This window comes from Dermacentor variabilis, chromosome 8 (assembly GCF_050947875.1).
Source record: "Dermacentor variabilis isolate Ectoservices chromosome 8, ASM5094787v1, whole genome shotgun sequence".
In the NCBI taxonomy this organism is placed as follows: Eukaryota; Metazoa; Arthropoda; class Arachnida; order Ixodida; family Ixodidae; genus Dermacentor; species Dermacentor variabilis.
The window spans coordinates 99,756,887-99,783,664 of NC_134575.1; the positions used below are offsets into that span (position 1 = coordinate 99,756,887).

Consider the following 26,778-nt stretch of genomic DNA (forward strand, 5'->3'; position numbering starts at 1 on the left):
AGGCCTAGCGTTGCCGCAGTGGTGGGTACGGCTGCCAGCGGATCTGCGTGCGAGAGCGCCGGTTCGAGGCAGCGAGGTAATCAATATGGCAGCGGTGGTGGCTTTGATTAATTCCGTTTCGGACCTGCGGTCACGGCAAAACGTCCGGAAAATGGGACGGCGAAACGTTCTGGCGTCCGAAATTTCAGACGTTCTGATACATTGACTCTATGGGATACGTGGCGGTGCCGCAAAGCCATTCAAATTATCGGGAAACCGGAAAGTCTGTCATCGACTGTACACTGGCAACTCCTCCAGAAGACGACAGGCCGCCAAAGACGATTCATTACGATCCCAGTATGTTACTCGAGCTAGCATTACCGCGACTTGCGACCCTTTTAATAAAATCACAGCTAATTTTCCCTGACAGAGGCCCGAATTCCCCGAGTTTTCCCTGACTTTTCCCCCCCCAGACTACTCAAAATCCCTGAGAATTCCCGGTTTTCCCGGTTTTCCCAGTTGGTAGACACCCTGTGTATGTGTATAACCTATGAGAACACATGTTCCTGGGATGTGCATTTCTGCAGCAATTAATGATAGAAGAAGAAAACCCTTTAAGAAAGGCCCCGCATTATAGTTGTAAACATTAACTGGGCTGTTACAAACTTGTTTTCTGTATCTGGGTTATACAGTACATAGCTTAGATCTATGCTTTTTATCTGGTACACAAAGGAATGCCCGAAACTTAGTAACATCTTACTGCATCATGGCTAATCATTTGCCTGGTTTAAGCTGTTTCTTGCGTCTGTCATCGCAACTACTTTCTCCTTTCCCCTGCAGCCAAGAGGGTGACTGCTGTCTTTCTGGCTGAGTGCATGTCCCAGGTGGCAACTGAGGGGGCCTCAAGCTGCTCTCCTCTGCCATTCATCTGTGTGGTTCGGCATCCACATAGCCGACATCCTCGTTGTCTTCGTACACCTTGTTAACGTCTTGATTCTTGCTGTTTTTCTTCCCAGGGGATACTCTGTATCCACATTGCACGCTAGTGCCGTGACTTTGATGTTGTTTCATATCTGCAACAATATTCCTTCCTTGCCCGTCTTGTCTTTGTTTGTTCTACTCTCTATCCCAAGCTTCTCAAGGTGTCGTTTTCTGGCTTGGTGAGCTTGTCTCTCTCGAGTTAGCTAATTCTATAGGGTTTCACCAGCTCTTCCGACGTATTGTGGACTGTGTCGGTGCTGGCATGTGCCATATTGGAGCAGCTAGAAATGCATTTTATAGCAGTAACCCTGATGATCAGAGCAGGTAGTGAAAGCAATTGCAAACTATAATAATCAATTTTTACATTGGGCAAGCTACGAGAAAGCAGTAAGTGGTCACTCATTCATAAACTCAATCAAAACACTAAAAATAATCCACTCCTTCATCGCAGTGCTTACGATAGACTGTGACGAAGCGCTGGTGCCTAAGATGAGCCTAAAAACCACTTCAGTGGCTTAGAAAAGGATGGAAGCACTTAAGCATGGTACGACCAGACTTTGGAGAAGTTTTGAGAACATTCAGTGCAATCTTGCCGCTATGAATGTATTAAGATGGACCACTCTGTGAAAAATAGCTATGCTAATAATGCAACCAGCCAGATATAGGCAAACCTCCTTCCCTACTTCTCTAAATACATTTGGCTATTTTTTTGTTTCTTTTTTTATTTTTGCATTCTCACAAGGATTTCTTCTTCACATTATACAAGTCCATTAAAGTTGAAGTATCGGTAATTTTGATAAGACAAATGCTGTCTATACAAATAGTTGCTTGCATAGGCAAACAAAGAATGGCAAACAAAAAATGTTCTTCTTTTATTTGATGACTTACGGTATCTATATGTTTATATTAAAAATTTGAGTGATCCTACAGAAGAAAACTAATTTTGTTTTATTCTTCAATAACAGTTATGTTTCAAGATAACTATCAAATTTGACACCCAGTAGGATAATTTCACGTTCATAGAAGGGGGTTTAAACGAAAACTCACACCGGTCCCGACAAACATCCCTACAATTGACATAGCTTAAGGGAAATGTCAGCTGATGGAGGGCAGTAGTGCAATTACCATAAGCTCTGCCAGAGTTCTAGGAAGGCGTGTTACAGGATGACCTACACCACATGGACGGTTTGTCTGTGTCGGGACTTTCACCTTTCAATGTTAAATTAGCAGACTGAATCACCGACCAGAATTATGGATTTCTCACAAGAACATCAGAGTAATTGCAAGGGAAGTCTGAAACTGGCAACTTTAATGTCAAAAATAATTTAACTAATGATTTAAATAAAAACAATTTAAATAATGGGCTCGGCGGCACGACAGCCATGACAACAGCCGCTTACCTGCGACGCCTTTTCGTTCTGCAGGTTCTGCTCTGGTGTGGCCCTCGACCACGCGACAACGGATGCGCTGGCGACATCCCGGAGGTCTCTTGGCTCCCGGCTTGGCCAGCCGCAGCAGATGACCTTGATTTGCCACACCGGACGGAGCGAACCCCACCGACATCACGAGGGACTGCTACATTGCCGCCCCATGATCCGTTTCACGAGCCACCAACTTGGCTCTCACAGCTGCGCCCCCTAGTTCTACCGTTACCAAGCCACCAGATAACGTCGCCTTTTACCCAGGACTACATAAGTGTGACACCGTGCAGCGCGGCATTCTATGGGCTCGGTGGCACGACAGCCATGACAACAGCCGCTTACCTGCGACACCTTTTCGTTCTGCAGGTAAATTATCAGTATTCATTGTATGCCCGACGTACTCGTTATATGGCCCTTGTTGTGCTGCCGAGCCCACAGTGTTGTATTGATATTGCTTTCGATTGTGCACGTGTCCATCAACTACTAACACTGTCCGGAGACGTCGAGTTAAACCCAGGTCCAAGCACCCGTGCAAGCGAAACGCAAACATCCAGTGACGTAATGACAGCACTGACTGAAATTCAATCTGGCCAAGCTTCACTACTAAAAGAAATGAAATCCATGCACCGTAAGCTGTCCCAGAGCGACAGCGCTATAAAGGAGATTAAAGACCGCCTTGTCAAAATTAAAGAAGACTGCGCATCCCTGGTAGTAATAAAAGAACAAGTTCACGATATCCGGACGCTCGCCAATCAAAATGCAAAAGAGATATCATTGATTAAGGCCAGGCTGGATGACTCGGAAGACCGCGCGCGACGCTCAAACCTAGTATTCTTTGGATTAACAGATCGCGAACATGAAACGTGAGCAGAGTCAGAATCGTTAATAATAGATCTATGCTGTAAAGAATTAAATTTAACTGTTCAGTCGGTGGACATCGAACGTGCCCACCGTCTGGGCAAATTCAAAGTAAACAACAACAGGACAATTATTGTAAAGCTTTCACATTTCAAAGTAAAAGAACTAATTCTTTCACAGGGTAGGAAACTCAAGGGCACTGAATATAGAATTTCAGAAGATTAGTCTCCTAACGCTCTAACAGCTAGAAGGCGTTTAGTCGAATTCGCCAAGACACAACAGAAACCATTCAAGCTCCGACATGACAAGCTAACTATTGGAAACAAAGCTTACACGTTTGACCGCAACACCCAAATGGTTGTGCCTCGTACTTTAAATGTCTAGGCCCCAGCAATGCCAACTCCAAGAAAAATTTTTTCCTTTGTTTTTACTAACATCAGAAGCATTTTACCGAAGCTTGACACTCTCAGTTATCTTGCCGACACAACAGAGTCTGATCTAATCGTTATTACTGAAACTTGGCTTAATTCTACAATAGAAGACTGAAATATTGCCATTTTTCCCTAATTTCAATATCTTCAGGCATGATCGAACTACAAAATGTGGTGGCGGCATATTCATTGGCGCTCATAAGGACCTTCAATGTACTGAAATGAAGACATCATCCTCCCTAGAAATTCTGTTCGTCCTGTGTAACGCCTCTTACCCACCCACAATATTCGCAGTCTGCTATCACCCCCCTGGTAAAGATCCTAACTTTGTTGCAGAATTCCACGAAACATTGCGTTCGGTAACTGAATTGCATCACCACTCTCCGATGTTACTGTTCGGTGATTTTAACTTTCCCGCCATAAACTGGACTAACCTAACATCAGCAACTTCGCAACACAGTACCGAAAGCGATTTTGTTAACTCATGCCTAACCTTTGGATTAACGCAACTTGTAACTGAACCTACACGTAAAAGTTGTAATTCTTCTAACATACTCGACCTCATTTTCGCTTCTGATCCTGACAAAGTTTATGCAACGATGCATCTGCCTGGTCTTAGTGATCATTCTATAATCCATGCATCGTACTCCTGTCGGCTTACACAACCTACAAAGATAACCAATGTGATCAAACTGTATGACAAAGGGAATTACTCGGCAATTAACTCAGAACTCGCACATTTTGCTGCTTCATTCCACACAAGTTTTTTTATGCGTTCTGTCGAAACTAACTGGCTGCTTTTTAAAAACAAAATGCTCAATGTGTTCGCAAGATACGTACCCATTATCACCATAACCGAAAAACAGTCATCCCCATGGTTTAATATCACACTAAAGCGTCTTAACAATAAAAAAAAAAGGCTTTTTCGCTCGGCTAAATGATTTAACAATGCAGGCGCATGGAATAAATATTACCTTGCAGAAAAAGAACTCAAAGCTCTAGCTAATAAAGAAAAACTCACTTTTTTTTCGCAAACGCTGCCGTCTATGTTAAGAAATAACCCCCCAAAATTCTGGAAGGTTATTAACCCTAATAACTCCCAGCCATTAGCTCTGTTTGATGGGATGGACAAAACCATCGTATTCTCGAGTGCGAAATTGCTGAACAACTTAACCATACTTTTTCTTCCTTCTTCACAACTGAACCTGTTAACATATACCATGCTTCTCTCTTTCGGATCATGCAGTCATGCCTGATATTACTTTTTGTCCTTACAGCATTGAGAAACTAATTGATTCATTAAAACTTACATCATTGTCTGGTGTCGATGAAATAAATGTTAAAATGCTGAAAAACACCAAAACAAATGTGAGCGCAATGTTATGTGCTATTTTTCAGCAATCATTGTCATCAGGAGTGGTGCCGGAAGACTGGAGTGTAGGCAAGTGTTGTATTTCGGCGGTAGCCGCAGTTCAACCACGAATACAGTCACGGCCGCAACGGAACTAGCACTCTTTATTCAGAGGCATGTATATATACAGGTGGCAACACTGGCGCCACTGGCGGCGTGTAAGGGCAAACAGAAACTGAAACTGAGATACTACATATTCCCCTCCTTACAAGAACAAGGTAACTGATAATAGATTAGTGTTGTTATACATATATATAGTATTTGCAATTAATTACAATTATCTTCACAATACATGTCATGTGCTCATCATTAATAATACTGTATGGAATAATTACACAGCATGGCCTAGGACAAGCAACGCCAAAAAGACAAAGCAAAAACGACAAATTGCTCGCAGAGACACAGGCATGTGTACATAGTTCGTGCAAGCACTCAAGTGCAAGCACACAAGCTACATGCGGTCCCGGTATCGATCTGGAGGCCTTCTGTTCCTCGGTGGTTGGACCCGACGTTGAAGCACATGGTCATCTGGCACAGCTGACGCTGGAGCTCGTAGCGTGGGCGTAGCTGGTGAGGCTTCGGGACGAGCTGTTGAGGCGTAATCGTTGGATTGCCGAGATGCCGACGACAGAGTCACGGGTTCGGAAACAGCATTATGCTGCTGATTCCATGTGGCTGAAGCTGCAGGTACCCTGGATAGCTTCGACGCGTTCCAGGTTCGTCCATCACCAAGCCGAAACGTTGATGGACCTTGTTGACTGATTACCTTTCTCGGGTGGCTAAACGCGAGGTCTCCCTTAACCGATATTCCAGGTTTTCTTATTCTAACGTAATCACCAACAGACACTGTTGTCTTCTTCGCGGCCCTGCGATGGTCTGTGTACTCTTTGCTGTAGTCTTGCTTGCTCTTAACTCGTTGGCGCAGACGATGAAGTTCGGAAACAGGATCGCTGAAGAAAGCTGGTGACGGGTGACCCACAACGTCAAGGCGTGTTCTCGGTCGCCGTCCGTGTAGGAGAACAGACGGTGGAACTCCCGTAGTGGCATGTGGCGTGCAACGATATATGCCCAAATACTCTGTTACCGCTTGGCGAAGCGGACGCTGTTCCAGCATAGCGACCTGCACAAAATTCTTGAAGACCCGGTTAAACCGCTCGACAAGTCCGTTCGCTTGGGGGTAGTAAACGGAAGAGTGCACAAGGCGGATGGCGCGATCTTTGAGGAACTCAATGAACTCCCTAGATGAGAACTGGGGCCCATTGTCGCAGACCACCACGTCCGGATAGCCTTCACGGGCGAACACGTGAAGCAAAAAGTTGATGACTGTGCGGGAGGATACTTCACTGCAGAATTGAACATCTGGCCACTTGGAAAAATAGTCGATGAGCGTAATGGTGTATCTGCAGTCATGTGGGGCTCTCTCTATAGGGCCGACGATGTCAACAGCAAGTTTCTGCCATGGACGCTCTGGCAGGGGTACTGGCTGCAAAGGGGTGGTAGCAGTCTTCGTACTTTTGTCAGCCATCTGACATATGCTGCAGTTCTGGATGGAAAGCTCCACTTGCCTGCCCATGCCTGGCCACCAGTACCGTTCTCGTAGCCGAGCTTTTGTTCGAACTATACCAGGGTGAGCTTCATGGGCAGCAGCGATTACCTGCGGTGTGAGAGACAAGGGAACGACGATTCGTTCGCCGCGCAGGAGCAGGTTGTCAACGACGGACAATTCTTCACGTACCAAGAAGAAAGGCTGAAGTTCGCCCGAGAGAGTCTTATGTGCAGGCCAAGATGTGGCGACATAGATCTTGACTTGTTCTAACATGCAGTCATCACGAAGGGCCTGTTGAAACGGCTCTTTAGTGAGGCACGGTAACTCAACAAAGGACACAACCTCATCAAATGAGACATTTTCCTGCGGAGACGGAACTGGAAGGCGGGAAAGGGCGTCCGCCACCTGGTTTTGAGACCCCTTCCGATACTCTACTGTATAATTGTAGCGAAGCAGCCGTTCGGAACAGCGTGCAATGCGAAGGGGGCGGCGCCCAGTGCCTTGAGAAGAGAGCAGCGAGACTAAAGCTTGGTGGTCCGTGCACAACGTGAAATGCCGTCCCCACAAGTACGTATGCCAATGCTCACAGGCCCAAACACACGCCAGCGCTTCACGCTCTCCAACTCCGTATTTCTTCTCTGCAAGTGAAAGTGTGCGTGAAGCAAAGGCAACAGTTCGCAGCATGTGGCCATCAACCTGCTGGAGAACAGCACCTAGTCCGCAGTCGGACGCGTCAGTGGACACTACAACCGGAAGGGACGCATCAAACATGTGCAGGACTTTGCTGGAAGAGAGCAGAAACTTCACCTGGGCGAAACTGGCGTCTACAGCATCATTCCATATGAATGGCTGGTTCTTCCGGAGAAGAGCTCGCATTGGTTCTACCACATCAGCAAGCCTGGGAACGAACTTGGCATAATACTCGATCAGTCCGAGGAAAGAGCGCAGACTAGTACTATCAGTGGGCGCCGGAGTATTCATAATGGAAACAATTTTCTCTGGCAAAGGAGAGATGCCTTGCGGTGTGATCCTGTGTCCCAAGAAGGAAAGTTCCTGTACGCCAAATACGCACTTGTCATTCAACTTGAGCCCTGCTTCCTTAATGCCCCGCAGTACAGCGGTCAGGTTGGCCAAGTGTTCCTGTTCGCTCTTCCCGAAAACAATGATGTCATCGATATAGAACAAAACACCAGAACATCCTTGAAGGATTTTCGACATCATTTGTTGAAATGCAGCGGGGGCGGATACCAACCCGAAGCAAACGCGCTTGAAGCGGAAGAGGCCATCATGAGTTATGAAAGCGGTCAAGTCACGGCTTTCAGGATCGAGCAAAACCTGGTAATAGGCCGACGAGAGATCTAGCTTCGAAAAATGCGTTGCCCCATAAAGACTGTGGAGGAGTTCTTCGGTGTGTGGAAGAGGGAAGCTATCTGTCACGACAGCTTTATTAGGCTCCCGTAGGTCCACACAAACACGAATGCCTCCATCCTTCTTTTGAACAACAACAATCGGAGACACCCATTCTGAAGCGTTAATGCGCTCTATCACGCCCAACTGCTCTAGCCGACGAAGTTCCTCAGATACCCGAGCTCGGAGTGAAAGAGGAAGGCGGCGAAGTTTTGCTACAACGGGCAGAATCGAGAGCCTTACTTTGACACGATGTACAAACCCATTTGCTAGGCCGAGGGCGGAGTCGAAAAGACATGCAAATTCATTGCGCAACTGTGCTGGAAGACGTGCAGATGAAACTGGTTCCTGAACAGGAACTTGTACGTTGGTAGCACTGCTAGTTGACGTAGTAGTCTCAAGGGAGCGGAGGGACGAGCCATCAATCTGGAAGTCAAGAGCCATAATGGCGTCGATACCCAGAAGCGATGTACCTTGCGAGACAACGTAGAACAGAATGGCCGCCTCGCGTTCCTTGTATGCGACTTTCGAAAGAAAGCATCCTCGCACTGGAATAGGCTTTTTTGAATAATCTAACAGCTGCACACGGGGCGCGGACAGCAGCACCTGTTCGGCAAAATGTTTATCAAAAAGATCCCCCGCTAGAATGGAGACTGAAGATCCCGAGTCGATAAGGAATGTTAAAGTCGTGTGACCAACTGCTACCTCGACTAGAATTCCGGCGCGGCCGGACGCGGTCACACATAGAATGCCCACAGCTTCATTGTCAGTTTCACTGTAGGGCAAGGTTTCATTGTCGGGCAATGTCTGTTCGCTAAGCTCACGAACCGCAACGGCCCGTCGCTTCTTGTTGCATACCGCGCTGAAGTGACCAATGAGACCACAATGATAGCAACGTTGACCTTGGGCAAGGCAGCGAGGTGATGCGGCATGGTGCTGGCGCGAACCACCACGATAGCATTGAGAGGACGAGTTGTATGGGCTCAGATACGAGGCAGGTTGGCGGCTGTCGTGCTGCAGGCTCGCCTCGGTACGAGGTTCACGCAGGCGCGCGTCGTTACGCGGAGGGTGGCGCGTTCCAGTGCTTCTATGGTCGTATAGCGCCAAGCGAGAGTGCCCTGATATGCACTGCACATTGCCGGAAGCAAATTCTCGAATGTCCTCATTGGCCTGTTCGACTTGTGAAGCTAATGCCACTGCTCGGGGGAACGAGAGGGTCGAGCCCTCAAGAAGAAGGCGTTCGCGAAGATGCTGGGACGCGACCCCTTCCACGAACTGGTCCCGAAGCGAGTCTTCCAGAGACACATAAGAACATGCTACCACGAGAGCACGTAGCGCAGCAACGTACTCCTGTACAGACTCCCCCGGTTGTTGCATACGACGGCGAAACCGGTGCCTTTCCGTGACGACATTGCTTGTGCTTGTGAAATGTCGCTTTAAGGTTTCGATAGCTTCGTCATAAACGGAAGGCTGAGTGGCGTCCCCGCTCTCCTTACTACGTTTATCGCCGGCAGCTGACTCACCGCTCTGGGCGGCATCCGACGTAAGCAGTAGGCTGGAGAAGATACGTTGACCCTCAACGCCGAGGCTGTGTATCAGCAGGGCCTTGCGACGTTCGGGCTTGAAGTCGGATGCTCCTGATGCCAGCAGAAAGTTCTCAAACATCCGGTACCATTGCGGCCAGGGAACAGGAGGGCGGCCGGGTACAGACAAGAATGGGGGCGGCGGAGCGAGCCCGATACAGCTCATGGCGTAGTAAAGTTGCAGGCGCGGTTACGCCCCTCGAAAAGGTCCCATCCTCGTCGCCATTGTTGTATTTCGGCGGTAGCCGCAGTTCAACCACGAATACAGTCACGGCCGCAACGGAACTAGCACTCTTTATTCAGAGGCATGTATATATACAGGTGGCAACACTGGCGCCACTGGTGGCGTGTAAGGGCAAACAGAAACTGAAACTGAGATACTACAGCAAGATTGTTCCAGTCCCCAAAAAAGGTCCTCCATTGTTGTGCTCTAGTTATCGTCCCATTTCACTCACCAGCGTTTGTTGCAAACTATGGAGCATGTTATTTACTCTCAGATCGTAAACTTTTTAGTATCCAATAACCTTTCACCCAGCTCAACATGGCTTCTGTAAAGGTCTTGCATGTGACACCCAACTAGCTTTATTTTTTCATGATCTAAGCTCTAACCTCGATTTCAATGTACCTGTAGATGCGATTTTCTTAGACTTTGAAAAGGCATTTGACAAAGTTCCACACCAACGGCTACTCCTAAAATTTTCCCGCCTCAAGATTAATCCATTTGTACTAGACTGGATACGTAGCTTTCTCACTAACCGACAGCAGTTTGTATTTGCTAACACAGTCATCTAAAAGATCTTCTGTCCTCTCGGGCATACCACAAGGCACAGTTCTCGGACAACGACTCTTTCTAATTTACATTAATGATCTTCCTGCTGAGGTCTCTCATAACGTTCGATTGTGTAGTTTATCGACGCATAACTAACACTTCAGACATGCATTTGCTTCAAAATGACCTAAAACACATTGAATTATGGTGTAACGAATGGTTGATGTCTTTAAATACTAAAAAAAAACCCTCGCTAGTTTCTTTCCATTGCAGACAGCATCACCAATCAAGGAAATGCACCATATACGGCGCCGAAATCTCATGCGTAGACTCATATAAATACCTCGGCATAACCTTTTCAACTATGCTAAATTGGTCACATCATGTCATTAACTTAGCAAATGCCGTGAATCGAACCCTCGGTTTTCTCCACCGGAATCCAAGACTTGCTTTCCCATCGGTAAAATTGTTAGCTTATGTTACATATGTCCGTCCTAAGTTAGAATATGCATGCTCTGGCTGGGATCCTCATCAACATAACCTATCTAATACAGTGGGATCAATTCAAAACCGTGCAGCCTGGTTTATCCACTCTGAATATTATTATCATGCAAGCGAGTCTGAACAAGAACCCGTGCCGGTCTTACTAATCTAGAGTCGCGACGTCTTATTTCTAGACTGTGTCTTTTTCACAAATTCTATCATTCACCACTCCACATTTTAGCTATATTACCAGCTCATCGTCAGTCCAGCCGCATTAACCACAGCAAAGCCGTGTATCCTCCCCCGGCGCAGACTACCTCTACTCTACAATCATTTTTTGTAAAAACTGCCAGGGACTGCTGTCTGCCGATATCACGCACGACTGCGACGCTCATCACTTCAAGGCTGCTCTCGAATCACTGTTTTGTTAAACTAAGCCCATCCCTCATGTAATACCCCATCTCTGGGGCCTTTGAGATATAATAAATAAATAAATAAATAAACTGTTTTTACAGCACCAGCGAGATGAAAAATTTACTTAATTTTGCCCAGTGCTGTGCTTGAGTGATATACTGCATACTTGAAATACCATGATGATGAACACCAAGGAGGTGGTTAGCATTTGCTTGTCTTCCAGCTCGATGCAAATCACACACAGTTGTAAAATGTAGATACAGCAGAACCTCGTTCATATGTTTTGGAAGAAACCTCCAGAAAAAACAGACTAACTGGGAAACATCTATTTAATGCAAAGCGTCGCACTGATCATTGCGGCACGAGACGTTGATGCATTTTGTTGTTTTTCTAGTGCGTGGTGTTTTCAGAGGGTGACTGGAAACCGAAACAAAATCTAGCTGGTGGGCGACGCCTGATGCCACCGAAGCGAAACGTGGTGCTCACATCACACCGCCTGCAGCAGGAAACAATGCCACGTTTGGATTATCGCCTACTAAAGGTGTGCAGTTTGCTACCAATGGCAGTACGCACCATGTGCTGTAAAACAGATAGGTGAAGATGCGGCACCGGGATTCAAACCACGGACCTCTTGCACGCGCGGCGGGTGTTCTACCTCTACGCCACCGCTGCACTCAATCACCTCCACTGCAAGGTAAACTGGATTTCAGGAGCAAGAGGCAATGACCCCCATGGCAAGGAAAACTGGATTTCCGAGAAGAGGGGACAACACAGTGAGGGATGCTCCCTACAACGTTGTTGCACATGCCTAGTCCTGCTTAGTCATTACCGATGATGTGCTGTGGGATGTCATGATTCAAAGCGTTCCTGGAAAAGATTCCTGATAGTTCACGTGTGGTTTCTGCCTCCCTGAATGAATGAGCATATCGATAAAACAAAGTATATTTTGTTTGTAGTATGCTTAACTGGATTAAAGAATTTTGTTTTAATTTTGTTCAGCCTAAACAGAAGGGTCGACTGACATTCTGCATTGGATCTCTATTGCCGTTCCTACACAAATACACCGCTTTAAGCATAACTGGGAGACTCAAGGATGTAAAGTTATCACAGAACAACGTCAGGCCTACAAGAACGTCAAGTCATGAGGGCTCTAGATTAAACTCTGCCATCTTAGTTGCTTCAATGTGATCAGCACAGCATTATTTCTGCATTTTGACCCATCAGTATGCAGACAAGGCTCGCAAACTGGCTAATTTGTCCTCTGCAGCAGAATGTCACACGTACTTTAGCAATCCAATTTTCAAAAGATGAAGTGCCAACAGTGACGGCACACTAGGAGAGATCAAAGACAGTAGAAGGCACTTCCTGCATCTTGTCCTGTCTTTGGTCCTTCCTAGTGTGCCGTCACTGTTGGCACTTCATCTTTTGAAAGCTATGCACAAACTAGCCACACAACGCGTTTTACTGCAACCACTTTAGCAAGCGATACCAAGCTACTCAGACTTGGCCATTCACAACGCTCACACACGCAAGCAAATGTAAGAGAAGTGCCAGTCACTGCCCACCTGAGGTGGAGATTAACTGCTCCAGAGTCTCCGTAGTCTGCACACTCCTAGACTTGCTCCATGCTTTGAAGCAAATCCCAACAGACTTGTCAGCCAGAGGCAAGCTGCACTGCATGCCAACCTCGACCTGACCGACGACCTTGGAAGGGGTGTGCCATTCCATTTCGGCAGGGACGCTTTCAGCTAGGCTCATCGCATTTGTGAAGCCTGCAGGAAATAACTGGGGTGATTACAGTCCTGTTACGGTATCGAAATGAGGTAAATACAACAACAGAATAAATGCAGAGGCACCTTACAATGCATAGCCACGGAACACAATATAACCCTTTCGGTTCAGTATTCATAATAGGCTACAGGTGGTAATCCACATTGTTTACGCTAAAGCAAAGCAACCTCTTTTCTGTGGAAGGCTTACGACAGTAGCGCATATTTCAGACACGTTTTCACATGATACATTTTAAAGCTATTGGTGTAGTCCAACCAATAAAAAATTACTGCAAGTTCCTAGGGTCATTGCCATAGACCTACTTATTGTTTGCTGTAAGTTTCCCATGTCTTGTGCCAGCTGATACCATTCTCTGCTTGCAAAATTTTTATTTCATCACACTACCTAGTTGTCTGCTGTCTACAATGATATGCCAGTTCCACTGGTACCCATTCTGCAATGCTTGTAGACCATTGGTTGCTTGCCCTACACCTAACATTGATTGCCAAAATTCATTTTTAATGCAATAGCGTTGTGTCACCTGCACACGCGCGACTCCGGAACTATGAGGCCGCAACTGTTCAGAAATCGCACCATATTGCGTTACCCATAGCGATCAAGAAAACACTTCTAGCGTGGACAAATCAAAGAAGTTTTTAGGCATGTTACTTTTATGGAATGAGCTGCAATAACTTCCGAAGCTCGCTGCCGACTGTACCTACTGAGATGGCCCTTTCTGCTATCAAAGCGAGCGCATCGTGCACGTTATCATTCGAAATACGAATAGTAGTATGGACTCTGTACCGCAGCGAAAAAAAGTAATAATTGTCGTGCGAAAGGAAAAGAAAATATGAAGAGACAGTTTACAGTATCACGCACATCATAAGAAAAATAATGTCGCGACAACAGTAGAAAAGTTCACAATACAGATTTTCATCATGTAAAAAAGGGTCGTAGTTCGCACCCAGCTATTTCCTCCCCATTTGCACTTATGTTAGTTTTCAGAGCTTTTCGTTTGTACTCAAGAAGATGACAAGTGCGCATTTGCAACTGCTAAATTACAAGTATTGCAAGTTCGGCGTCAAACGGGATGTCAATATGTTTCCCACGCGAAGCAGAAGCTTACGCTGCAGCTTAAAGAAGACGTCATATAAGCGCTTTCCAACCATAGAGCAAGACCGCTTATAAGGTCGCATACTTTATGCGCGGCTTAAAAATGTTGTTGGCCCGTCTTGCCACTGCAAATTTGCCTTTAAGCAAAAGTCTCAGTGAATACACCCTCCTCACACCTTGCGTACTGATGTGCCGCCTTGCGCGGTGCATCAGTACCAGGTCCGTCTCGTTCAGAAAGACTTCTCCGATGCATTGGACAGGCAGCCGAGACCGTTAACTGTTTGGTGTACCTCCTTGAACACGCTACTAGCGAATTCCCAGTAAGCGCTAAAGGTTTTTTTTATTTCGTCTCATCTTCTTTTTGTTCCACACTACATTTAGATATTGTTCAAGTTCGCCGAAAATATATCGTATATCTAGCCGCATTCATGGCCGCATGCGTACGGGTGACTCCGCAACCATGATGATGGAACCTTTGAGCAATACTACGCCGTGCCACCTGCGCACGTGCGACTCCGGAACTAACAGGCCGGAACCGTTTAGAAATCGCTCTATATTGAGTTACCCATTGCGATCAAGAAAATACTTCTATCGTGGTCAAATCAAATAAGTTTTCAGGCATGTAGGGCCCTTGGGGCTCTACTTGTCGGCGATAAGGTAGCTTTCCCGCCTGCAGGATTATCTGACTGAACTATGGCGAATGCTCGGTTGCCATAGTCGGAACTTCGAATCCCGCTATGGTTTTTCTTTCTTTTTTTCTGGCGAGCTTGAAATTCACCTCCTCCAGTGCACAACTTCTGCAGACTTGGAATGACACCTGTCATCGGCACAAGATGCCGAGAGTGAGTGGGGCTATACTAATCCAGATACAACCTAATTAGAAAGGCCCACAAAGCTTCAACATGAGACTCCCCCACCAGATCAGGAATTGGCCTCCCTGGTGCTGTATACGGCCACCCCCTCCCAAATGGCTAACTCAATTACCCAATGTCCCTCAGTCCTCAGCAGCTGCGGAGCAGCTCACCAAGGCGGCAGTCAGACCCGTAATGCAGCAGAGGGTGCTAAGAATCTCAGATCCGGAGAGGCCGCCAATGTAAACTGACCTTTGTAACGTTTAACACCCGAGCCCTCTCGAGTGAGGCTAGCTTAGCGGGCCTCTTTGAGGAATTATTCGACATTGTTTGGGATATCATCGGCCTTAGTGAGATTAAAAGAACTGGTGAGGCTTTTACATTGCTGAATAACGGCCATGTCCTCTGCTATAGACGTCTCCTAGATGAGAAGCAATACGGGGTAGGATTCCTAATACATAAGGACATAGCGGGTAACATTGACGAATTCTACAGCATTAATAATAATAATAATATTTGGGGTTTTACGTGCCAAAACCACTTTCTGATTATGAGGCACGCCGTAGTGGAGGACTCCGGAAATTTTGACCACCTGGGGTTCTTTAACGTGCACCTAAATCTAAGCACACGGGTGTTTTCGCATTTCGCCCCCATCGAAATGTGGCCGCCGTGGCCGGGATTCGATCCCGCGACCTCGTGCTCAGCAGCCCAACACCATAGCCACTGAGCAACCACGGCGGGTGTCTACAGCATTAATGAGAGGGTAGCTGTAGTCGTAATCAAACTTAATAAGAGGTATAGATTAAAGGTAGTACAAGCCTACGCTCCAACATCCAGTCACAATAAGGAAGTAGATCAGTTTTATGAAGATGTCGAATTAGCGATGAAGCAAGTGAAAACTCAATATACTGTAGTAATGGGTGACTTCAATGCAAAAGTGGGGAAAGAGCAGGCTGGTGAACAAGCAATTGGCAACTACGGCGTCAATTCTGGGAACGCTACCGGAGAGATGCTGGTAGAATTCGCCGAAAGGAATAAACTTCAAATAATGAACACCTTTTTCAGGAAGCGTAGCAAAAGAAAGTGGACTTGGAAAAGCCCTAATGATGAAACAAGCAATGAAATTGACTTCCTACTTTCTGAGAATCCCAGCATTGTGCAGGATGTAGAGGTGATAGGTAGGGTAATGTGCAGTGATCAAAGGTTAGTCAGGACTAGGACTCACCACAATTTGATGAGAGAAAGAGCTAAGTTGGTCAAGAAGAAACAGGTCAACCTAGAGGCAGCATGTGTAAAAGCAGACCAATTCAAGCTGGTACTTGCAAACAAATATGCTGCATTAGAACAGAGAGATAATGATGACATAGAGCTAATGAATGAAACCGTAACTAGGTTGACTTCAAAGGCAGCAATTGAAGTAGTAGGCAAGGCACCAAGGCAACTAGTAGGCAAGCTCTCCCAAGTAACAAAGGACCTAATACAGAAACGACAAAAATAAAAGTGTCCAACTCAAGAGAGAGGATAGAATTCGCGGAACTGTCATAACGGATCAACAAGGCGAAAATAAGGCTTATTCGAAACTATAATGTGAGAATGACTGAAGAAGCCGCAAAAATGGACGCAGCCTGAAATAGGTGGGAAAGAGACTTGGCATAGGACAAACCAAGATGTATTCACTGAAAGATAGACAGGGTAATATCATCAGCAATCTCGAAGATATAGTAAAAGCAGTGGAAGAATTCTATACTGACCTGTACCATACCCAGAGGGTCAGAATACCTCAATCAGAAACAGTAACGAACAGGATACAGGAACTCTTCCTATAACTAGTGATGAGGTAAGAAGGGCCTTGCAAGACATGAAACAAAAAGAGCGGCAGGAGGAGATGGAATAACAGTCAATTTAATCAAAGATGGAGGAGACATAATGCTTGAAAAACTGGCGGCTTTTTATACGAAGTGTTTATCGAATGCAAGGGTCCCAGAAAACTGCAAGAATGCAAACATTATACTAATCCACAAAAAGGGAGGCGTTAAAGGATTGAAAAATTATAGGCCCAATAGCTTGCTCCCAGCATTATATGAAATATTTACCAAAATAATCTCCAATAGAATAAGGGCAACATTGGACTTTAGTCAACCAAGGGAACAGGCTGGCCTCGGGAAGGGATACACTACAATGGATCACATCCATGTCATCAATCAGGTTATCCAGAAATCCGCAGAGCACAACAAGCCTCTCTATATGGCTTTCATAGATTACAAAAAGGCATTTGACTCAGTAGAGATACCAGCAGTCATAGCAACATTACGTAATCAAGGCGTACAGAACGCTTACGTAAATACCTTTTAAGACATCTACAAAGTTTCTACAGCTACCTTAATTCTACACAGGAAAAGCAGGAAGATACCTGTAAAGAAAGGGGTCAGACAAGGAGACACAATCTCTCCAATGCTATTCACTACGTGCCTACAAGAAGTAGAATTCAAGCTATTAAATTGGGAAGGCTTAGGAGTAAAGATCGACGGCGAATATCTCAGCAACCTTCCATTTGCCGATTCAGCAACAATGCAGATGAATTACAACAAATGATTGAGGCCCTTAACAGAGAGAGTGTAAGATGGGGTTGAAGACTAATATGCGGAAGACAAAGATAATGATAAATAGCAGGGTAAAGGAACAAGAGTTCAGGATCGCCAGTCGGCCTCTAGAATCTGTGAAGGAGTATGTTTACCTAGGTCAATTAATCACAGGGAATCCTGATCATGAGAAGGGAATTCACAGAAGAATAACAATGGGTTGGATCGCATACGGTAGACATTGCCAGCTACTGACTGGAAGCTTACCATTATCACTGAAAAGGAAGGTATACAATCAGTGCATTTTACCAGTGCTGACATATGGGACAGAAACTTGGAGACTGACAAAGAAGTTTGAGAACAAGTTAAGGATTGCGCAAAGAGCAATGGAACGAAGATTGCTAGGCATAACTTTAAGAGACAGAAAGAGAGCTGTTTGGATCAGAGAGCAAACGGGTACAGACGATATCCTAATCGACAGCAAGAGGAAAAATAGAGTTGGGCAGGTCATGTAATGCACCGGTTAGATAACCCTTGGACCATTAGGGTTACAGAATGAGTACCAAGAGAAGGAAAACGCAATCAAGGACGACATAAGACTAGGTGGAGCAATGAAATTAGGAAATTAGTGGGCGCTAGTTGGAATCGGTTGGCGCAGGACAAGGGTCATTGGAGAACGCAGGGAGACGCCTTCGTCCTGCAGTGGACATAAAACAGGCTGATGATGATGACGATAATGATGGTGTGTGTGCAGGGGCGTAGCCAGGGGGGGGGCTTATGGGGCTTCAGCCCCCCCCCCACTTGAAATTTTTTCGTGCTGTCCATGCACCGCCGAGGAAAGCAACCCCCGGCGCCGGAATCATTCTGGATTTTGTCTAGAATGTTTTTTTGACGCTTGAAAAGACATTTAACCGCGAAGATAGTGAACTCTCACTGAATTTCGCGGCAACGCCCATGCACCGAGAGTCACATAACGCCAAGGAGCCCCATCCGGCCATAAAGTTTCAAGGGCGTTTTGATGGGGAGAGGGCTCGCCGCGGCATCTCGCTGAGGCCGCAGAATCTATGGAGCGCATGGATGTCAATTCCGAAAATTTATGGGTATAAATCTCAAACTCTTGATGTGAAAGGTGCATTGACATTTCCAAAGTTGTGCTTTAGATTATCAATTGCGGAACTTTGTGGGCTTAATGTTGTTATAAACATTTGACGCCAAAGGTCCATTGACTTTTCTAAAGTCTTACATCGGAACACACAACGAGACAAGTCAAATCAACACACTAGCAGACAAGTTGACTAAGCACGCAGCGAGGTTCAATGAGAAGAAGTGTTGTGGTGGTTCATTTGCACCGCCATGTCACATAAAAAAAATATCAACATTTTTTTAACCTACGCCAAAAAATCCATGTCAAAAAACTAAATCCAGCCAAGCTAAGTACATTCTTATTTATTTTTTCTACTTTGACTTTTATTCGCGAGGACACATTGAGCCTCTTCAATTTTTTTTTTTTTTGTTCTCGCTACCATACCCGCGGGCTGTCAGAGCCAGCCAGAGCGCATACGTTTTTCTCGCGTGGCCCCGACCACCGCCCAGTGCACTTCGGTGCTCGTTCGGTTTTCTCTGGCTGAGTGGATTTTCGCCTGGCAGAGTTTTGGACACTTTGTGGCTAGCAGACGAGAAAAAGAAACAGTGGTCGCTTGCCGCCATCACTGTGGGGACTCGACAAATAGCACCGTGTTCGCTTTTACAGAACTTCTCCGGAAAGTCTTGTCTTGCCGGTGTAGGATACCGAGCAGTATGCATATGGTTGCTTCTCAGTGGACCAAGCATCTCATGTTTTCTTCGATATTCCTTCCGTAGCCACATTAGGTGCCCAAAGTAGGCATTTGATTGTGGCCAACATACTTTCCTATGCGTTTCTTCATTTCGGTGCCCCCGCCCCACAGAAGGAAAAAAAAATACGTTGTTGCGGCACAGCGAATTGTCGCATGGTGAAAGTTCGATTTTGTTACTTCTTCTTTTGTGGAAAGTAATGAGCCACGGGATGCTTCAGTTGCCAGATACTCTTATTAGATTATTGCGATAGCATTATATGGACACTCCAGGCGCATTCCTGCCGTCGCCGTCGCCCTCATGTTTCGTATAAAGTCCAACGGTGATAACATCGTGACCGCGTGCCGCATGCTGTATGTGCGAGTGAAAGCCTAGAGGGGGGGGAGGGAGGGTGGAATGGCTGAGCCGACAATGGTGGCTCAGTCGTGTGTGCGCAAAGGAGAAAAGCGGGGAGCAAGCGCGCTGCCTTCGGTCGCGCGCGATACATCGGGGACAGTGGATGGAATTGGGGCGGAATCTAGGATTCTGTGAATCTGTGATCGCGTAACATGTTTATTTGCCTTGTTTGACGCATTATATACAGCGACTTTTTCTTAGATACGTATATTTATTGGAGACTTATACGCATATTGAAATATCTGGTTGTAAGGTTTCGTGTATATGTGCAGTGAACTTTGTTTCCAGTCAAACTTTTTGCCCTTTATCAAGCTGTATCTTCGCATTTGTATATCCCATTGTATCTTCACATTTCTAATGCACGAGTGCGAGTCGCAATAATGGTTCGGTTCATTATCTGCGAGGCATGCGCGTAGCAGAGTGGCATCTCTCATCTACAAAAGTGGTACACATGTGTGAGGATAAATGTTCTTTAATGCTCTCATACACTAGGTTGAACATGGTTGCCTGACATAATGGACGCCCCAAAAGCTGAACAGTGTGGTGTCGCAAAGTTTTTGACAGCTAAAGGTGTTTCCCAAAAAGGAATTAATCGCCGTATGGCTGCTGTGTACCTTAAACATTGAATTTCATTGGCCACTGTAAAGCGTGGGAGCAAACGGTTCAAAGAAGAATGGGAAAGTTCCAAAGACATTCCAAGACCGGGCCAACGCCATCATGCAATCACATCCCGCACAATTTCAAAGGTTGATGAGCTGATGAGACAAGAATGGAGGACAAGCATCGATGAACTGGCAGAGCGTGTGAAAATCAGTCATGGCTCGGTTCACGCCAAAATTCATGAGCACCTCGGTTATCGGCTCTTGTGTGCGCAATTGATGCCCAAGATTTTGATCCACCGCCAGAAGACGGAGAAGTTTGGCGCTACTTTGACTAATCTGATCCGGTATCACAATGAGGATGACGATTTCTTGTTTGCTATTGTGATCGGGGACGAACCATGGTGCCACTACTACGAGTCTGAAACATGACGGCAAAGCTTACAGTGGAAACATTCGAATTTACCACGGCCAAAGAACGCAAAGGCTGTCATTTTCGCCGAAAGGTGTTGTTGACTTCTTTTTCGATCATCAGGGGCCATTACTGATAGAATTTGCTCAATCTTGAGAGGCTATCAATTGTTTCCGATATTGTGAAACGCAGGAACGACTGCGTGTCGCAATCAAGAACAAACTGCGTGGAAAATTGACGAATTGGGTCATGTTGTTCCACGACAATGCCCGTCCCCATGTCACTGATGTGGTTAATACAAAACTGGCAAAGTTCAAGTGGGAAACCCTGCAACATCCGTCATACAGCTCAGACCTGTCCCATTGCGACTTCCATTTTGGGGCAACCGAAAAACAGCTCAGTGGAACTAGATTCGTGCCGGACGATGACGTGAAAGAGTCAGTTACATACTTTTTAAAGCAACAACCTAAGGAGTTTCATGAGACGGGAATCACGCGACTCGTTAGTCAATGGGGCAAATGTCTAAATTCTCATGAAGACTACTTTTTAATAAAGTACCGTGTTCGTCATATATTCACATTGGCTCACATTCATTTGACTCGCCCTCGTATAGCTTGCAGAACTCCTGCTTTTTATATGTGCTCTCTGTTGCGACTGTAATTTCGGAGCAATTACTCACGATTCACGACCGGTGACAGCTGCTCCAGCGTAATACATTGGAACAAATGACAGCGTCATGGAGATTTTTAACTGGCCATTGCATATATACAAGAATGTAAACACGGTTCATGAATGACTAAGTTTCATTGACATATTTGTCCTCAACTTGTTCATTTCATGGCCTTTTTATTTTTCATATCAACGGCATGCGCTGCTTTCCTGGTTTCGAAGTGAAATAGTTCTAAAGTTCGTGTGATATTTTCTTTACTTATTAAATAGACAAAAACATGGAAGCATTGATATCAGTTACTTTGGGCACAATTTTTGGCACATACGAGAATATTCTTTTATGAAAAAATACATTTTACTTGTTTGGACAGTGCGTAAAGTTCAAGAATTTGTTTACAGCATTTGTGACAATGGTAATGCAGTTATTATTCATGTATTTGATCCCTCGACAAATTGTTTAGGAGGAAGCTTTAGCTGGGGCCCAATCCGATGCGGCCTATTCAAAATACACGTAAAATGCAGAAACGCTTCTCTGAGATAATCCTGCTAATCGCTTTTAATGAAATTTGTTGCATTTGAGAGAGAAAGTAAATTATAGTGCCTGTTGGAAACAGAATTTCGATGTACGGCCTGAACTTTGTATAAAATATTTTAAGAAATTTGAATTTCCGAAAAAATAGATGCACGACGTTTACAAAATAATAGCTATGTACCAAGAACAGATATCTCAGTTCTGTAAATGGCAACTCTTAGGAAAGTCAATGCGAACAAATCTGGTGTGCCAATTTGTATCTTGCGTGAATTGGTTACGTTGTGTACAAGGGTTCTCCAAAAGTCGTATTTCCATTATACCACTTTTTTTTTAGATTCATGTTTAACATATCTATTTTGTCCTCTGTAGATGTACTATTAGACGCAATTCACAGAATTGTGCTATCATTTTTCAGTGCTGGTTACTGAGTTTTAAACTTGACAGTTCCGTTTCCTGAAAATTTGCGATTTTGCCCAACTTTTAATAAAGAATTGACCGTCTAAATGAAAAATTCGAAACCAACCGTCACGAGAATTTAAGTTTTTCTTTTAAATTCAACAAACATCGTAAAATTTGGTGCAGTTGTTGCGAGGAAAAACGAATTACCCTTTTACATGTATTTAAATAGCAGCGCCCGAGCTAAAGTTTCCTCTTAAGGAGGAGGCCGAGCAGCAACATGAGCCCCCCCCCCCCTCCCCCGAACGAAATTTCTGGCTACGCCACTGTGTGTGTGTGTCCGCACCTAACCTCTTTCCCGCCAACTTCGGTCACTGGGTAGTCCATGGCCAAATTGGTAGAGTACCAGGCTGCTGTGCTGAGGGAACAGTAACTGCTGAGGGAGCATGTAACATTGTCTATGTGCTGCTCCTCAACAAACCTTGTTGATGCCAAGCTGGTTCACTGGGTATGTGCCCCTCTTCAAAGGCCCTGGGCGGCATCTCACACTAATCTCCAATTACCCTTGTCATCTGTGTAAAAAGTTCTAGTTGTATTGATAATGCCCTTATGCTTTCCAGAAAGTACTGCAGAATTAATCTCACGCATTCAATCTCATTACACAAGCTTCAGTGACAACAGACACAACCAGTGACAACACTTGAGAAACTCCCGATACAGGAAGCTATCTCCTAAGCTGTGTGACAATATTCTAAGAGAGACTGGACCATGGAAAAGGTTCACTGAAAACAAGCTATTAGAACATGTACCAATACTGTAGAATTCATCAATGTTGCCCGCTATGTACTTATTAATTTGCCCGCTATGTACTTAATATATCAATGTTGCCTGCTATGTACTGTTGCCCGCTATGTACTTATTATTTAGCAAGTGATACCAAGCTGCTCAGACTTGCCAACATTCACAACGCTCACACACGCAAGCAAATGTAAGAGAAGTGCCAGTCACTGCCCACCTGAGGTGGAGCTTGACTGCTCCAGAGTCTCCGTAGTCTGTACACTCCTAGACTCGCTCCATGCTTTGAAGCAGCACCCAACAGACTTGTCAGCCTGAGGGAAGCTGTACTGCATGCCAACCTCGACTTGAGCGACGACCTTGGAAGGGGTGTGGCATTCCATTTTCGCAGGGACGCTTTCAGCTGGGCTCATCGCATTTGTGAAGCCTGCAGAAAATAATTGGGGCGATTGCAGTCTTGTTACGGTATCGAAAAGAGTTAAATACAACAACAGAATAAATGCAGGGGCACGTTACAATACATAGCCATGGAATACAACTGAATAACCCTTCTGGTTCAGTATTCCTAAAAGGCTACAGGTGGTAATCCACACTGATTACTCTAAAGCAAAGCAACCTCTTTTCTGTGAAAGGATTACGACAACTGAACACATGTCAGACACTGTCAGACACATGAAAAGTGACTGCAAGAACCTAGGGTCATCACGATCGGCCTACTTAATGTCCACTCTAAGATCCCCATGTCTTGCGCCAGCTGACACAATTCTATTTCATCACACTACCTAGTTGTCTGCTGTCCACAATGACATGTCAGTTCTGCTGGTGCCCATTCTGTAACCCTGACAGACAGTCGGTTACCCACCCCACACATTACATTGCTGCCACTTGTCTCCAATTACCCTTGTCTTGTCATCTACTTTTACCCTATGACTAGGTTGGCTAGCCTGTTTCCTCTTAACTAATTATATTCCTCTTAATTTTTCTAATTTAGCTAATTTATTCCTCTGTTTCCTCTTAATATTAATTCCTCTTAACTAATTATAACTTTATCTCTTCAAATTGAGAACAATCCTGGACCTCCCTAACGTATGTTTACAGCCATTTACCCTACTAACACCTCTACATCCTGCACTATGCAAAGGTCGGCACAGAGTACGAGACCTATTTCCTTCCTTGTTTCCCCATTACGGCTTTTCCAGGTTGACTTCCTGTTATTGCGCGTCCGGAAGAAGGTATTCATAATTTGAAGACGATTTTGCATTAAAGCTGCCCATGACTACAGTACACCTTGGACATTTCTCATTGCTAATTCAACCTCCTTATAGAACTTCTATTTGTCCTTACCACTGGAGGTTGGAGAGTAGGTTTGTACTACCTGTCATCGATATCTGCTACTAAGTTTTATTAAGATGACTGTTACCCTTTTAGTGTTACCATCACATTTTAGGGACAGAGAACAACCAAAGTGGCACAATGCACTGGGCAAACGTGTGCCCAGAAAACCAAGTAACACTCAGCACAATGATAGCAGTGAGCACTCACCGATAGTCAAAATGTCATGGCAGGTCAAGCACATCGACTTTCATACATGACTCGTAAAAAGTTCTAGTTGTATCGCTAATGCCTTCATGCTTTCCAGGAAGTATTACACATTCAATCTCACGCATGCAATCTCATTACACAAGCTTCAGTGACAACAGACACAACCAGTGACAACATTTGAGAAACTTCCGATAGAGAGAGATGTCTCTTAAGCTGTGTGACAATATTTTAATATAGACTGGACCATGAAAAAGGTTCACAAAAACAAGCTATTAGAACCCATACCAATAGCAATAGAATTTATAAATGATGCCCGCTATGTACTTATTAATTAGAAGCCCTACCCTCTATTCCCTCTTATCTGGAAGACCTCTGTAGCAGAGGATGTGGCAGTTAGTCAGTTCTGTATAAGCTTCCTATTTTTCAAACCTCATTACGGCCAATGATATCTTATGCAATGCCCGATAATACCTCAAAAAGCCCCAGTAAGTAGCCTCACGTGAGAGGGTTCAAGTGTTAAATGTTGCCAGGTTCAATTTGCGGTGGCAGCCTGTAAAAATCCAGAGATCCTTAGCAACTTCTCCCACTTTGCAGGTCTGACTGCCGTCTTCTTCAGGTGCTTCGTAGACACACTGAGTATGTACTGCTTTTCAATGAACCACTTTGATGCCAACTTGGGTCCCAGGTGAGCACTTTCCATATTATTCATCACACAAATCATATAACCAAGAATTGTGCACCAATCATAGCATCGCTCATGACATTAAATTCACCAATCATACCTAAAGAATCGATGCACTACGAGCTTTCTTCTTCTTAAACCTTTGAGAGTAAATTTTTCCCCTAATTACACAACATCATCGTTGCAGAGGCATATTCCCACAGCCGCACCCAAAATTAAGCAAAAATCAGTCTGTCAAATGGTGGCAGTTATAGACCAAATCCTATCAGAGTCTAGCTATCATGCACCTAATACACCCAGATTTATACACGACTGACAAGTGCGGACAATGAGACTCTAGAGCTACCCTGGAGCATACCCTATGGTAATGTACGGCTATTATGCAGAATAACGGTGATGCAGCCTCAAACAGCAACAGCCTCTGCATGCTCTGGGAGTCTATATTCCTCAGCTCGGACCTACAGCACCAACTCTGGGCCATCCAGTGAGCCGAGGAAGCTGGCAAGGGCCAACAACGCTTGGCCGAAGCCTAGACGGGGTCAAGCCCACCAAATCGCAGGACACTCGATAAAGTTATTTGAATGAATGAATGAAAGTGACCCCCAGGGATTTATTGTAGATTCAATATCTTCAGACTGACCAATTTCGCAGAAAAGTTAGCTCAACTTTTTCAGAGGGACGATAAAATCACAAAACATTTTCTGCAGGGAAACACGACTTGTTTATTCATGAATACAGATGGGCTTGCATAATGACTCATCAGATTATATGTATATATATATATATATATATATATATATATATATATATATATATATATATATATATATATGGAAATAGATCTTTACAATTTGGCATTTGGGCAGTAGACGACGTCACAGCAATTGCCACTCAACTTGCCAGCAGCATCCACGCTCATAGCGCAACCAAACTGTGTAAATGAGTGCACGGAAGAAACACAGTGGTTTGTCTACCACAAAATCTTTTTCAAGACAAATATCAGAAAGCAAAATATTCAAAACCATTATTAGGAAATCCGGATATTTATGCGACACTGCATGCGTCGTACGGTGTAGACATGGATTTACTGTAGATTCAAAATCTTCAGACTGACCAATTTTGCAGAAAAGTTAGCTCAACTTTTTAAGAGTGACGATAAAATCACAAAACATTTTCTGCGGGTAAACATGCCTTGTTTACCTGTAAGTTATTTTTTCAAACACTTCCATTGCCATTAATTTATCATTTCTTTAATTCAATAATTAAGTACAAGTAATTTCCCCTATGTTTTCCTTGCTATTTTTGTTTGTTGGCTCATCATGATAC

General features: G+C 44.9%; 1 protein-coding gene across 2 annotated transcripts in view; it reads right to left on the bottom strand.

Moving 5' to 3' along the window:
• LOC142590465 (uncharacterized) overlaps positions 1 to 26,778 on the bottom strand; it is an 80,448-nt gene that overhangs the window by 39,705 nt on the left and 13,965 nt on the right. For both annotated transcript variants that reach the window (XM_075702604.1, XM_075702605.1), the window contains exons 3-4: positions 23,449 to 23,655; positions 12,849 to 13,055 (exon numbers count right to left, since the gene is read on the bottom strand). In XM_075702604.1, coding sequence (XP_075558719.1) covers positions 12,849 to 13,055; positions 23,449 to 23,641 — 400 coding nt within the window. In that variant the 5' untranslated portion in view covers positions 23,642 to 23,655. The remainder of the gene's footprint in view (positions 1 to 12,848; positions 13,056 to 23,448; positions 23,656 to 26,778) is intronic.